This window comes from Cydia pomonella, chromosome 18, assembly GCF_033807575.1.
Source record: "Cydia pomonella isolate Wapato2018A chromosome 18, ilCydPomo1, whole genome shotgun sequence".
In the NCBI taxonomy this organism is placed as follows: domain Eukaryota; kingdom Metazoa; phylum Arthropoda; class Insecta; order Lepidoptera; family Tortricidae; genus Cydia; species Cydia pomonella.
The window spans coordinates 19,318,346-19,333,109 of NC_084720.1; the positions used below are offsets into that span (position 1 = coordinate 19,318,346).

The 14,764-nt window shown below is 37.8% G+C and overlaps 2 protein-coding genes across 3 annotated transcripts; one reads left to right on the plus strand and one right to left on the minus strand.

The window, feature by feature from the left end:
• Positions 1-1,214: 1,214 nt before the first annotated feature.
• On the minus strand, positions 1,215-3,582 carry LOC133527458 (esterase FE4-like). Its single transcript, XM_061864481.1, has 3 exons — positions 3,326-3,582; positions 1,660-2,972; positions 1,215-1,425 (listed from the first exon to the last, which is right to left on the minus strand). Exons 1-3 carry the CDS (start codon positions 3,503-3,505, stop codon positions 1,257-1,259), a joined length of 1,662 nt encoding a protein of 553 aa, XP_061720465.1. The 5' UTR covers positions 3,506-3,582; the 3' UTR covers positions 1,215-1,256.
• Positions 3,583-6,756: 3,174 nt separating this feature from the next.
• LOC133527777 (acetylcholinesterase-like) lies at positions 6,757-13,279 on the plus strand. 2 transcript variants are annotated; one of them, XM_061864943.1, is made up of 4 exons: positions 6,757-7,020; positions 9,801-9,995; positions 10,640-11,919; positions 13,068-13,279. In XM_061864943.1, the coding sequence occupies exons 2-4, from the start codon at positions 9,822-9,824 to the stop codon at positions 13,231-13,233; spliced, it is 1,620 nt and encodes a 539-aa protein (XP_061720927.1). In that variant the 5' UTR covers positions 6,757-7,020; positions 9,801-9,821; the 3' UTR covers positions 13,234-13,279. The 2 variants fall into 2 exon arrangements, with proteins under 2 accessions (XP_061720927.1, XP_061720926.1); XM_061864942.1 differs by lacking the exon at positions 6,757-7,020 and adding an exon at positions 7,515-7,622.
• Positions 13,280-14,764: the final 1,485 nt, after the last annotated feature.

Here is a 14,764-nt window from a genome sequence, read left to right on the forward strand (position 1 = left end):
CATCACCCTACCACCTGTATTATTAATTCCATGGATTTATTTACGATTATTTTGTTACTTCATTAATACTACTTTGTTACTACATGTCACACGGAAGTTTAAATACAAACTCAAACATCATCCTGTGTGCAAGATTAAGTACGTCATTTTTACGTCATCCGCACTTTTTGTCCGACCCCTGGATATAATTATCCACTAGGGTACCTATATTTTTGTACAAGTTGTTTCTAAATAAAGGCTGTCTTCTTCAGTTTTTAGAAAACATTCCGAGCCATTATTTTAGTCATTTAATACTACACTATGAATACATAAGCACATATGATAAACTTCCTTGGCTGGTAACAATCATGATAGATAATGATTTCATAGATAAACTACTTATTTTCCTGGCTAATAAAACGTTACGGATAGTACTGGCACAAACTGACTGGAAGGGCAATTCGAACGTACGTTGTGTTGCATTCGCTGTCGTCAATTAATACATCCGTAATACAAGTACGAGCGAAATGCATGCGCAATATGATAACAAAATGTCTATTTAGATATCAAAATGTACATTCGAATTGGCCTCTAGGTGTTTGAGACAAGTGAAGTTATCATTATAATGGGCGTTGGAGCTTGCTATTGTTGCCTATCAATGGAAGGCGTATTATCTTGGACTTGCCTGTCCAATTGATTTTGAGTCCCAAAGTTGTTGTTGTGACACAAAATGTCAAAATAATATGTTGTAAGTTGCAAAATTGTCTTTTAAATGGTATGGAAAGGAATGAATCTTTATTATTTTTTGCAGAAATCGCGATTATCGCGAAGCGTCTGGTTGACGTAACTGGTAACCGAAGAACTGGTGGCATCATCCTCGCACAACGTATCAGTATTGCGACACAATGAGAAAATGCCGCGAGCATCCTTGGTACAATGTCTCAAGGGCCTATTTTAGATTTAAGCTAGTTATAGTGAGTCATCCTCTGTATATAACTATTATGTATCAATATATGACTATCTTTATTTAGACTTAATAACGGTGACATTTACAATCTACAGTAAAACAGTATTTGCCTTGCCATATGGCAATCGAGTAGACATTGATAACGCTTCATTCTTCATATTTATAAATAAATAAATGAACACATTTATTTCGGACAGAGCCCATATAATTTTGTTAGTAAATCTTAAAAACTAATTATTAGTTTTTAATGGTTTTATACGCTAAAATTTAGCGTTTAAAGTTTCATCTACTTTAAAAACCAGAGTCACAATCACTTCCTCCTATATTTGTAGTACAAATCCCTCCAGTATATGAGCGACTCCTTGAACCACAGAGGGACGGTGGAGAGTTCTCGATCCAGCACAAAGGCCCGAGGGTTCGTCGCTGTCGTGGGAAGCCAGCGCAGCGGCAGCAGCTCTGAGGTGGCAGGAGTTGGGTCACTGGAACAGAAAACATCATAATTAACTTCTCATCACGTTTCACATAAATTAGCCAAAAATTATTTCAAGTCACTGAGAAATGCTTAGTTTACCGCTGAGTCTTTAAGTTACAGCAGCTTAAATTTTTTCCTACCTAATTTTTTATTTATTTTACATAATTGCTTTAATGAAAATTCAATGAGTATCTAAATGAAAATATCAACATATACCATAGTTTGATAAAGCGATACTTACCCGTACTTCGCAAAATTCGTCCACAAAGTCGTCATTTTCTCTATCATTTCCTTGTCAAACCATGTCAGCCATGACAAGAAGGGCTGATGAAACAAATAAAACAAGTCATCTGCGTGCGTCGCTCCCGGCTCCAACAGGAAGGCACGACCTGCAAAGGCTTTGCACACGTTCCGCCAGCCACTATACTTGAAGCAGTAGTTGTAGACAGGTTTATCAGTTGACTGAAGCAATAATTCAGTCTCGGCCAAAGACGGGTAAATTAGGAATGGGTCCCCGTAGTATCTTGAGAGCTTTACAGTTGCTGAGGGCGTCTTTGATATAGGCTCATCACCCATGTACATTTCTTTAATTTCTCCTGCAACTCGTTTTTTTTCTAACTCTGACGGAAATTCAACATTATTAGGCAACGCGAATTCGAAATCGAGGATAGATTTAGATACTACTGCATCATCTGCACCTATGAAGAAATAACCTTCTTCGTTTGTAAATCCTATTATTAATGGAACTTTGGTATAATTTCCTCTTGTCAATAATTGGTATGGTTTCTCCGTCAAAAAAGCTTCAACTCCATCAAAATTCTTTTCAATACTAGGGGCGTACATGAGTTCGGAAAACAGTGTTTGTCGTAAATCTTTTGGAAGCTTTATACCAACTAGATCAGGTAACGGCAGATTGTTCAAAATCTTGTACAGCTCATGAGGGTCTTTCGTATCGTAACCCAAACTTTTTACTATTCGGTGAGCATTATGAACTGGGTTCGCTTGGAAAGCCCACGGGCATAGAGAAGAGCCGCTCTGGGTGATGGCTTTGTGGAAAAGTCCCTTGGACATTGGAGACAACAAGTGGTAAGACACCGAGGCGCCACCAGCACTCTCTCCGAAAATCGTGACATTATCTGGATCTCCTCTAAAAGCTTTAATATTCTTCTGAACCCACCTAAGGGCTGCCACTTGGTCTTTCATTGCAGCGTTACCAGGAGCCTCTTTTATTCCTAGACTGAGAAATCCTGGTACGTTTAACCTATAATTAAACGTCACTAAAATAACTCCTTTAGTCACTAAGTAATCTGGTCCGTAAAGTAAAGGAAAGCCTGCCCCTTCTGTGAAACCTCCGCCGTGTATAAAAACCATGACAGGCAATATGGAATCTGAAGGGAACGCAGGTGTGTAGACGTTTAACTTCAGGCAGTCTTCTTGACCCACGGGTTGTTCTCCAATCTCTCTTGTAAGAAAATTCATTTGACATTGAAGACACATAACATTATCTTCAATGGCTTCGTATATACCATCCCAAATTGGTTCTGGACCTGGTGCCTAAAACATAATGAAAATCTACATGAGATGAATTATGCGGTTCGAAGAAAAAAGAAAGAATTCAAATTAATATGTTTAATTTTCTACGAATTTAGTATGTGGCAATGAGCCTAGAAATATGGAGAGGTCAGTCAAAACGACTGACATATGAGAGAGGACTGTGCATTGTCTGGGACGGGACCCTACGTGCGTCAGCACCTTCCCCGCCTCTCATATCAATCACCCAATACGCCCGGCCGTAACGGCGGCTAAGTCTCAGGTGGCATGGCAAAGAAACGCTGTCTAGGCTGGTTTTCAGTTTGGCGCTTTTTGAGACGAGACGAGGCACAAGTTAAGTTAAAAAATTAACGAACCTTAAACCTATTCTCTCTCGTGACCGTAGCATAAGGAATCCCCAGGTACGCGACATGCGAGCCGTCACTTGCGACGCTTCCGCGCAGTAGCCCGCTGCTCACGCGCAGCGGCGCCGTCGGCTGCCGCGCTAGCCGCGCTGCCCACAGCGACCACAGCACTAGCCACTTCGTGCTCAACATGGTTTATCGGAGTGGCGCTATCTCTTAAGATTATAGTGTGATCTTTAACAGTTGCAGCGCCGCCCAAAGCGACCACAACAGGAACTCATGTGACAAACTTAAGCTTCACAATAAACCATGCAAATTAATACATAAGGTAAAGTAATATACGATCACGCGTCATATTGCGGAATTTCATTGGAACTTAAATTTTTCATACTAAACTGAACTGTCACCCTATACATGAGAATTACAGCGCCATCTCTTGACAATGATCATATATTTCTGGTCGGGCTTTAAGTACCTACTACACGTATTGTTTGGCAACTAAAGAAAATCAAGCCACAAAACAGTCATGTTTTAATCATATTGTCAGATTTATAAAGTAAGTAGAATTTTCGAAGAAGACTTAGGGATGAAATTTGATAGTTTTATTAGAATATACTCGTAGTTTTATTTAATTATTTATTTATTTATTTAGTATACAGTAATAGTCAGAGAACAAGGTCTGTGGTAATCATATTTCATATATTTTAATGCTTTTTAAATTCAGTTTAATAAGACAAGTATATAATAGCAACGTTGTAAGTATCTTGTATTAGATATCTTAATAGTAAAAAAATAAAAAGTAAATAGGCTTATTTTTGTAAAATGAAGACACTCCCGCTCCAAATCGTTTCTGGTGCAGAGCCTGTCTATAGCCATCCAGCGGGGTAATGTGAGCATTATGGGCACTCTTGCATCGGAAGCGATAAGGAACGCGTTTAACTAGCTACTTCATGTTATTATGTAAACATTATTTGTAAATAAATAATAAATAAAGAATAAATAAATATTATAGGACATTATTACACAAATTGACTAAGTCCCATAGTAAGCTCAATAAGGCTTGTGTTGAGGGTACTTAGACAACGATATATATATAATATATAAATATTTATAAATACTTAAATACATAGAAAATACCCATAACTCAGGAACAAATATCCGTGCTCATCACACGAATAAATGCCCTTACCAGGATTTGAACCCGGGACCATCGGCTTCATAGGCAGGGTCACTACCCACGAGGCCAGACCGGTCGTCAAAATTTGTAAGATTGTATAAATTTGTAATATATCGTGTAATAATATTTTTCGTACGTAATTAAGGCGCTTAGCGAAATAATATATTAATAAACTAACCTTAACTATATAGATACTATTCCAGTGTCAACAAAAATAAAATCACAGAATAAACATAGTAACGTAACGGTTATTCAATAACAACTGATGATCTGCCCAACGAGTTTTGGTTGATATGACGTGTGATAACATTAACAACGCACTTAGAAATTTGGTTGAGCTGATAAATAATTAATGTTTAGTCACGGAACCTGGAGGTTTGTCGCGTTTGAACCTTAATGCCATTACATAGAATCTAAAACGTGACAAACCTTAAAATTCCGTGATTGTACTTTGAACAGGTACCCTAAGTCCATAATGGTTTTTTTAATAGTTTTATTTCAATGTGTCTTATATCTTATCTTTGCTTTTACTGTTCTTGTTTCCTATCGATTTTTCTATGACATCGGTTCATCTGTTTAATTATTTTAATTATTTATTTAATATTTATTGTACAATACATGAAGGTACAAATGGCGGACATTGCCTTGTGGCATTCTCTACCAGTCAACCAATGGGTTAAACCAGAAAGATTAAGCAGGTGCAGTGTCTTTTAAACTATATATTGATAAACTTACACATATACTTAATACAAATAAACATTCATTGATACACACACAATCCTGTTTAATTGCATTGGTGTTTTTCTTTTTATGCGAGAAGTATATTCCAAATACAAAATTTACAGGTCTATTTGCGATTGAAATGTAATTGTAATTTAAGCACTAGTGCGGAAATAAGCACTTTCCGTGCCTATGTCAATTTAAAGGGCCATTGTGTACTGTAAAACGTTGTACAATACACGTGCGAATAGGTAATTCACAACCCGTATCGATTTAAAACACGTCAATTTATCACCACTCGTTGTAAATTTCCTACTTTCCGCACTTGTATCGTAAATAACTAATTTGAAATATAAAAAGATAATAATGTAATTTAAAAAGACAGATTAAACCAGAAAACAACATAATATATGTCTATATTTGGCCCAATAGTGAATTGGTAGAGAATGCCTTTTGGCATTAAGTCCGCCACTTGTACATCCTTCTTTGTTTGTGCAATAAAGTTTAAATAAATAAAAAACGAAATGTGGTAAGTAATTTCCTTTAAATTCTGACGGTTACTAAAACCCGCACATCGTTAACAAAACCGGTCAGGCATGTACCCATCGTTCATATAAGTAGATAACTGTTTGTGAACCTTATTACAACGACAGAAAGCCTACCTATGGTCAGTCAGGAGTGTCGCTGTTTGTAGGTACATTAAGACGATAGTGGACGATCGCTTCTCCATACAAACGTAGTCCCTATTTTCCTCCCTGGATATTGACAGTATGAAAAATAATCCTTTAATTTAGTCACCTGCAATTATTTACGGGATGAATATATAGGTCATAGGTACTGACAAGTTTCAAAGTAGCTCCAATAACAGAAAAGCTAACGGAAAACGTCTGCTGTTATCACCTCATGTACAGAGGCGTCCAGAAGACTACATGGTTAATTGGTTAAGGTAGCCCTCGAGATTCCAACGACGAAGCGAGGAATTGGAAGACAGCCTGCCACCAGGCTGACGACGGTTCAGCAAGACCTGAAATGATCTTAATATAGACGCCGACCTTGCACTCAATCGTGCAGAATGGAAAAGAAGAACAGGTAAGGCTGACCCCAAGTAAATGGGAACAAGGCCTAGCAAAATAATTAATATATGTCATACTGAACAACTATTACTATGAGACCAAGCTGGCCGATGTTGATATTTTGTATGGGAGAGTTTGACTCTTTCGATTTTTTTATTTATTATAAGATTTAGGAGCGAAAAATAAAAAACAATTTCTACAATATCTGTAACTCTTTTAATAATAATAAAAAAAGAAAAAATCAAACAAAGGGGCACAGCATATTTAATAATTGATATTGTACCTATGCTAATATTTTTATAAAATTGAATCTTAAATTGCAGCTTAATAATGCCTAATTAAATAATTTAATTTAACAATTGACATTGTGCCTATGCGAATATTTTAATTTGAATGTTATAATTGCAACTGAATAATGCCTAAATGACTATGACTATGTGTACATATATCAAATTATATTAAAAAAAATTGTAATGTTGATAACCAGAGAGGAAAATGCGGTTTACGTTTGTATGGAAACGCGGTCGTCGCCTTTCCTCCTAACATGCTTCGGCATTGCTTGCTCACGACCGGTGCGATGCGAACGTGTTGACTACGTTTATAACTTTCATTTGTTTTTGTTCGATCGGCGATAATTAGTTGTGTCAGTTGAGTTGAGTTACCTATTTTTAAAGTGTGCGGAATGTTAAAAAATTGCAATATCATTGGTGTTAAAGATGGTGCTGGTAAATAAATCGGTATGTAAACAAATACCAATAATTAGGTTTAAATTAAGAAAAAAAGTCCAAGTCAAAATACTGAGCCAACAAGCACAAAAACCGTAACATATAGGTATAGTATGATATCATATAATGAATATTCATTCATAGATGAAACGTATTCGCATAAATTAGAGTAAAAATAGACATTGAGTTGAAATTGGTATCATATTTCACGATTCTAAATATGCCCTTTGATTTTGGTTGGCTACCCTTATGATTTAAAGGCGAATTATGCATATTATTATAACATGTCACGTAAAGAAAAGCCGGTAGTAACGATCCTTTTGTCTTTTTCTCAACACGACATGAGTGTATACTACTCACTCAACTGAAGTATAAAATGATTTTACGAGTAAGTGGTAGTAAATTGTATTGGTAATCAAGTTTTAGTTTACCCTCTGGTTTGAAAAGTTTAATTGCAGTCGCTATCTAAAACTAGTGCCTACTCCAATTCTTGGGATTAGTTGCCAAGCGGAGTTCTAGGCTCCCATTTGCCGTGGCAAAATGCGGAGACAACGCGAGGAAGATACAATCAAGTTTTAATTTCTAAATACAACATTTATTGAACAGTGAACATTGTAAGTATGCCGGTTACGACACACGACAATAAACGTGTGACACACATTTGCTTGCTTATTAGTGTTCTTTCTACCTGTTGCACAGAATAGTTAATGGTACCGTAAAATGGGGTGAGTAAGGACAAAACTGACATTCAAACCTCGATAAAACTTTATTTTTACATGTGGCAAACTGATTTGTAAACATAATAAATGTTCCGGTCGTTTGAATTTTAGTTTTTTTTATGATTTTGTGTAGTTCCATTTCATAACTTTAAAGAGAAATACGAAATGGTCGGTAATTCCAGCTCACCTACTAAGGTGAGTTTTGAAATTTTTTTGATCGACAGTTTGGGTTTATGAACATTATAATAGCTTCATTTGATATTAGAATATATCATTTACGAAGCAGTAGCCTGTAAAAACTCACCCCTCTGTCATCCCTCCTCACCCCATTCATAAACCAACTGCCCTCTTAATCCCTACTCACCCCATTTTAGGGTACTATAAAGAGTAGTTTCATTGCTATGTTTGTTAACAGCGACCTGCAGTATTACTTACTTCCCATGGCACTATAACCCTTTGTGGGTGTTGGCCTCCTCCACTATCTTCCTCCAGTTGGCGCGATCCTTGGAAACCTTCCTCCAGTTCCTCCAGTTCGTATGCTTCCTCAACCTTCAAAGATCTTCTTCCACACAGTTCAGCCACATTTTCTTAGGCTTACTACTATGGGCCTCCGCTAGCTGGCGCGGGTGCACGGAGCGGATGAGCGGGTTAACGAAAAATAGTATGAGCGACGCTATCTGAAGCGGACGCGTGCGGCGGAATTCACCTACAAACAGCAACCGCGTGCGTGCGCACGCGGCGGGCGTCCGCGTCAGCTAGCGTAGGCCCTAAGCTTTTTCTGTCTGGCGTCCACCTTGTCATAATTTTTGGAGCTCTCAATCGGGCATCCGTTCGAGGTGACCCGCCCATCTCAGCCGCTGGGATTTGCAAAGCCTAACAAGGGTCTCCTGTTTGATCAGAGCTTCCAGTTCATGGTTCATGCGCTGCCGGTAGAGTAGAGCTGCAAAATTACATAGATTTTTTTTTCATGAAGTTGCCAAGCACTTTTGTGGCTGAGTGTACTATTGCAATAACGTATTACGTACTTTTTGTTTGTTAAAATTGTAATTTTTTATTATATAAGAGACCACAGAACAAGGAAAACAGACTGTGTAGGAGATAGCCAGCGATCACTACATTATACTGGTTCGTAGAAAAATCGAGATCTGGCAAATAAAAGTAAATGGCAATTTTACGATTGTTCTTAAAACTTATTTAGCATGACATGTTCATCGGCTACCAGAGTTCGGTCAAGGAATTTAGTGCCATTTCGTACACTTCGTACCTACCAATATGAAACTCGCTAGGGACCTCATACTATTGTCACTGTGACCATAAAGTACGGAATGGGTCGAAAATTAAATTTTTTGACTGCACTTACAGTCAATCAAAAACAAAGAGTATGCTCTTGGCCTCGACTACTGTTAAGATCAGGTTTTGATATGCATTGAACACTAATTCAATTAATCTACTTGTAAATATTTTCGGTTATACTAGTAAATAAAAGTAGCATTTTGACTTATTTCTGTTCCACTGTTTTTCTCTCTATCTTTTAGTCTTAGAAAAGGTTTAAGGAAAACAAATCAAGAAAATAATTGTGATATAACAGACTACAATTCTTAAGAAAAACTACAAGATGACGTTCCTATGCTTATTTTATACTTCGTTTCTCTATTCCAATACAAAACAACAGCAGAGTCTAGTAAATAGTGAAGACTGAAAAATATGACGCATATTGGATGCTGGAATGTCAGAACCATGGCTCGACCTGAATGGCTGCCCCAGGTAGCTCTAAAGTTATGAGTGACTACGGCATCCATCTCTTCAGGATTCAGCGAGACGAGATGGAACGGGTTTGGCGAAGAGGCAGATTTTGACACCGCACTACCATTTACTGTGGTGCCAACTATATAGACATTGACTATAGATAGTGACTTTTTTTTACTGTTTCTAAGCACTCAATAGTTGGCACCCTTTAATAAAAATATAGTCAGAAATACTTAAAAAATAGCGGCACTTGCAACAATGATGCGGTATGCGGGGAACACTGTGCTATAGATATTGACACATAATTGTACACTATATTCTTACCAGATGGCGCCACTCCGGTAAACCATGTTGAGCAGGAAGTGGCTAGTGCTGTGGTCGCTGTGGGCAGCGCGGCTGGCGCGGCAGCCGACGGCGCCGCTGCGCGTGAGCAGCGGGCTGCTGCGCGGGAGCGTCGCGCATGATGGCTCACATCTCGCGTACTTGAGCATACCATATGCCACTGTCAATCGTCGGTTTCAGGTAAGATGATTATTTGATTCAGTATGAACAGATTAGCTAGAGCTAAACAATTTTTTTTTTGTAAAAGTGCTTTTGTTGGACACGATACGATACAATAATAGGAAAAAGGAGCCAGAGTCACTATTTAGAGATAATACGAAGAACCACCTATACGAATATTTCCCAAATTACGGTATTCCATTATTTAGCAATTACTCACGTAATAAATTGAAAAGTAATTGCACTAAATGACTAAATTACTCTATTACTATTTCACAATGCATTTGTGTCATTTGCTAATTTGTGTTTACGTTGGTCTAGTAAACAAAAAGAAATTAGCTTAAATTGTCCCATAAATATTCAATAAAGTAAAGTACAAAATAGGTAAGTTTAGAATGATCGTTAAAATAAACGGTTCACTATGTTTTTATTGCCCAGCGAGTTACAAAATGACATGGACTACATATTTATGAATGGAATTCATTCATAAAGTGGCCATGCACTTTTGCAGCTGGAAGATCACACAGTCACAAAATTGCATAGTCACTTTATGATCGAATACATTCACAGTGTGTCCATTTGTCCATACATGTTTGCAGCTCACTGTACCTACAGATAATTTTAATACGAACAGTATTTATAAAAATATTTCTCGAATCTTCCAGGCACCCGGGCCGGAACCAAAATGGGACGGCATCTTCGAAGCCAACGACGAGAACGTCAAGTGCACACAACGTCTCTCCAGCTCCATCATAATGGGCCAGGAAGACTGCCTCGTCTTGAACGTCTATACTCCTCTCCAATCTTCCGATCCCCAGTCTCCCCTTCCAGTCCTTGTATTCATCCATGGAGGAGGCTTTAGAGATGGATCAGGTTCCCCTTTTCTCTACGGGCCACAGTACTTAGTTAAGCATGGAGTTATACTCGTCACATTCAACTATAGATTAGAAGTCTTAGGCTTCTTATGTCTAGGCACTAAGGAAGTCCCTGGCAATGCTGGCTTGAAAGACCAAGTTGCAGCTTTAAGATGGATCAAGAAGAATATTGGAGCGTTTGGTGGAGATCCTGATAATGTTACTATTTTTGGAGAAAGCGCAGGGTCAGCTTCCGTTTCCTACCATCTGATATCGCCTATGTCAAAAGGACTATTCCATAAAGCCATCATGCAAAGCGGAACAGCAATGTCTCCATGGAGTTTTCAGTTTGAGCCCTTACAAGTCGCTAAATCATACGTTCAACAGTTTGGATACATCACAGATAATACGAATGAAATATACAAGATTTTGATGACGAAATCAGATCAGCAGTTGATGAAGACCCGAGTTCCAAGGAAAGAAGGTGACATAGTCCTATCAGAAAATATTTTTGTGCCTTGTGTCGAGACAAAGATACTAGGCGTTGAGCAATTCTTGCCAGATAAACCCTTTAATCTTATCTCTAAAGGGGATTATCATAAAGTGCCAATTATAATAGGATATAACAATGCAGAAGGGTATATGTTTACTGCTAAAGAGAATGACACAACCATAAACAAATTAGATCTTTACAAAGCCTTGCCAAGGGATCTTGACATTAAAAATGAAGAAGAAAAAAGAGTTATAGCTCATAAGTTAAAGCAATTATACATGGGTGATAAAGCTATATCAAAGAAAACCATTGTGAATTTCTCTCATTATGAAGGTGATTCTGGGATTACGTATCCAGTCTTAGCCACAATAGACCTGCTTCTCAAGACAAGTACGGAGCCATTATTCACATACAGATTAGACTATGATGGATGGCTGAATGTGGCCAAGTTTTTCTGCGGATGGGGAAAAGCTCCTGGGGCTACTCACGCTGATGAACTCTTTTATATGTTTAAGCCGCTTTTCCCTACTGCTTATTTCGCGGAACAACACATGGTGGATGTTGTTACTAGAATGTGGACCAATTTTGCAAAATTTGGGTAAGTTTTTATCCATGAAAAAGAAAAAAAAAATGATTTATTTCATACATTTTGAGTACACATTATGACAAGAAGGTTGGGTCTTCCTAGTAGGTAAGAAATACCTGTGTCATGAAGTCCCACTCATATTGCCATCAACAATATCATTATCCTCAAAATTCATACATCTCACTATTGTGCACATAGTATACCTACTTAGTTACAAGATTGAATAGTCACCACACTGACAGTATGCCTATCCGAACATTACTGACGTTATCCACGATTACGCGTTGATTTGTCAAATATAACCTTTCATAACATGACAATACTCTTTAATTACTTCAGTGTAATTTCAAGTATTTCAACATTTTCAACCATTATTAAATGGAACAGAATTGTTTATTTATTTATTTAAACCTTTGGGAAACAAACAGACAAAAACAACACACATGGTTAATCAGATTTCACATTCACAAGCCAAACAGTTTCCACTAATAAATAATAACAATTATTATATTTCTTTTGTTTCGTTCGATTTCAAAACAAAAGAAGTTCAACCGTATTTCTTATTCAATTTAATTTTTTTTGTATGGCCTCAGGAGAATATGTCCAATTTTTTTAGGTTTCGTAGTCACCTAGAAACCCTTATAGTTTCGCCATGTCCGTTTCTCCGTCCGTCCGCGGCTTTGCTCTTTGCTTCCTTAGTCCCTTATGCTAGTAATAATAAGTAATAATAACCCCTGTTTGGTCTGTTCTGACAGAATGGTAACTACGTAACCCTACACTGAGCATGGCCCGAAATGCTATCAGCCGATTTATTTAACTAAAACCAGGCTTTGCAATAGTTTGGCTTAAATAATTCAAATAAATTACAAGAATTTTACTGTTGGTTATTTTTTGTTTTTAACCCCCGATGCAAAAAAAGAAGTGTTATATGTTTGACGCCAATGTGTCTGTGGCATCATAGCTCCCCAACGGATAGACCTGTTTCGATGTGTTTTTTTGTAGAAGCGAGTTTCCTTGCGGTAGTTCTTTTAGCTATAATCGATCCAGCAGTTTAAAGAGTCAGCTCTTTTCCAAAATTATGCCTTATATTTTTGCACATAGCGTAGGGGGTTTTAATATTTTTCATTTAAAATTTCTTATATTGATTGTTTCTCCTGCAGAAATCCAAATCCGGCGCCATCTTCTCGTCTTCCAAAATGGCCGCCAAGCACCCGGACAGACGCCCGTCTTCTAGTCATAGACAGACAGTCCCACTACCGCCCGCTGTGGGAGGAACGGGCGTTTGCGTTTTGGAACCAAACATACCACAAGTTCAGAAGAAAATAATTGTATTATAGTTGGTTTTGTACTAAATATATGACTTTTGGTTTCATTCAATATTTTGAACACGAACATTATAGTCAGACCAAGCTAACTCGGCAGCGATTTTGATAGCACAAATTGTGCAAGTGTTATTCTAAACGTCATATTTTTTATAGAAGTTTGACGGTTAAAATAACACTTGCACAGTCTGTTCTATCAAAATCGCTGCCGAGTTAGCTTAGTCTGATACCTGTTTACGACGTTATTTATTCGTGTCTAGGAAATATAAAATCCATTAGGTTTATTTGCGAAAGGAGCTTAGAGCTCAGGAAGTACTTATAAGTATAAAGTTTGAAACAAAAGTTTAAGTTCCTAGAAACTTCCTTACGTAATATGCGAATAAGGAACTTTTTGTAGAAATACCTATTTCATTAACGTTTGTTTCCTACATCCAAACAAGATGGAACTTGCGATGTCATTAAATTACATGCATCCACAAAATCCTATTTGATTCGACAGGTGTGACATATCTACATTAACATTTTCCTTGTTAAAATAACAAATGAAATAGTCATCATCGTACAGTATAGGATACAAACATATTTAAACAAGCGAAACAATTTATCATGTGGACGCAAATACTTGTACATTTTAAGACCTTTTCCAGACAAACTTCTTGTTCAGTACATACAAGTTCAGTACAAAAGTGTTGCAACGGAACTAAAAATTGGTTCTCGTAAGAATACTAGATGACGCTAGTAGTGTTACAAATTATGTTTTATACTATGCCATTTCCTTAACTTCATCCTTTTTACGCGACTACGCTAAACAACATATATGCTATGCTTAAAAGCAATCTTATGTTGGTTACACATGTAATCATCCTTCGCATGAGCGTCAAAACGAGGTATCCAATTAGGCCGAGTTCGATGAATAGTGTTAAAATCATTACGTTAGCCTTTATGTTTTAACTTTAAACATGATAAATCCAAAACTAAAGCACAGATGTTATCCAACTGTTGGAAGTTAGTGACGTTTGTTTTTGCACAAACCGCGCCTATATTAATGCAGCCACTTGCAAGTTTGTACCAAAATAATTTTAATGATCACGAACTCTTTGGAAGAAGAGCCAGTAGAAATCATCAGTTTTTAGAGTACTCGTAGCGTTTATGGTAAATTTTTTGGACCGTTCTTCCTTGTTCCCTCGTTGCTGAGTATGGCGACCACGTGACTCCGATGACTCAGGCACGTAGTCTGAATGGGTGGAGATCGTGCAGTCTGGAGGGCGTACTTTGGAGTTCCAGATGGTCTTCGACCATGCTAGGGCCATGGACATACCGCTGGAGAGACGAAGTGCAAAAAGACCTTAGCGAACTCGGCGCCGTCGACTGGACAGAAATGGTTTTGGCTTTCTATCACCGCACCGCCCGCCGTTGGCAGGGTGTTCATCCTCACACCCTAGAACCTAAATGGTCACGCACTGTGCGGTTTAAGAGGAACTTCCTTCCGCGCATGCTCCGGTTGTGGAATGAGCTACCTGCCGAGGTTTTCCCGA

Excerpts from the sequence above, each read along its gene's own strand:
- LOC133527458 (XM_061864481.1), bottom strand. The coding sequence starts at position 3,505 with ATGTTGAGCACGAAGTGGCTAGTGCTGTGGTCGCTGTGGGCAGCGCGG. Across the intron at positions 2,973-3,325 it reads CGAGAGAGAATAGGTTTAAG|GCACCAGGTCCAGAACCAAT; the intron begins GTTCGTTAATTT and ends ATTATGTTTTAG. Across the intron at positions 1,426-1,659 it reads ACGAATTTTGCGAAGTACGG|TGACCCAACTCCTGCCACCT; the intron begins GTAAGTATCGCT and ends TTTCTGTTCCAG.
- LOC133527777 (XM_061864943.1), top strand. The coding sequence starts at position 9,822 with ATGTTGAGCAGGAAGTGGCTAGTGCTGTGGTCGCTGTGGGCAGCGCGG. Across the intron at positions 9,996-10,639 it reads CTGTCAATCGTCGGTTTCAG|GCACCCGGGCCGGAACCAAA; the intron begins GTAAGATGATTA and ends CGAATCTTCCAG. Across the intron at positions 11,920-13,067 it reads ACCAATTTTGCAAAATTTGG|AAATCCAAATCCGGCGCCAT; the intron begins GTAAGTTTTTAT and ends TTTCTCCTGCAG.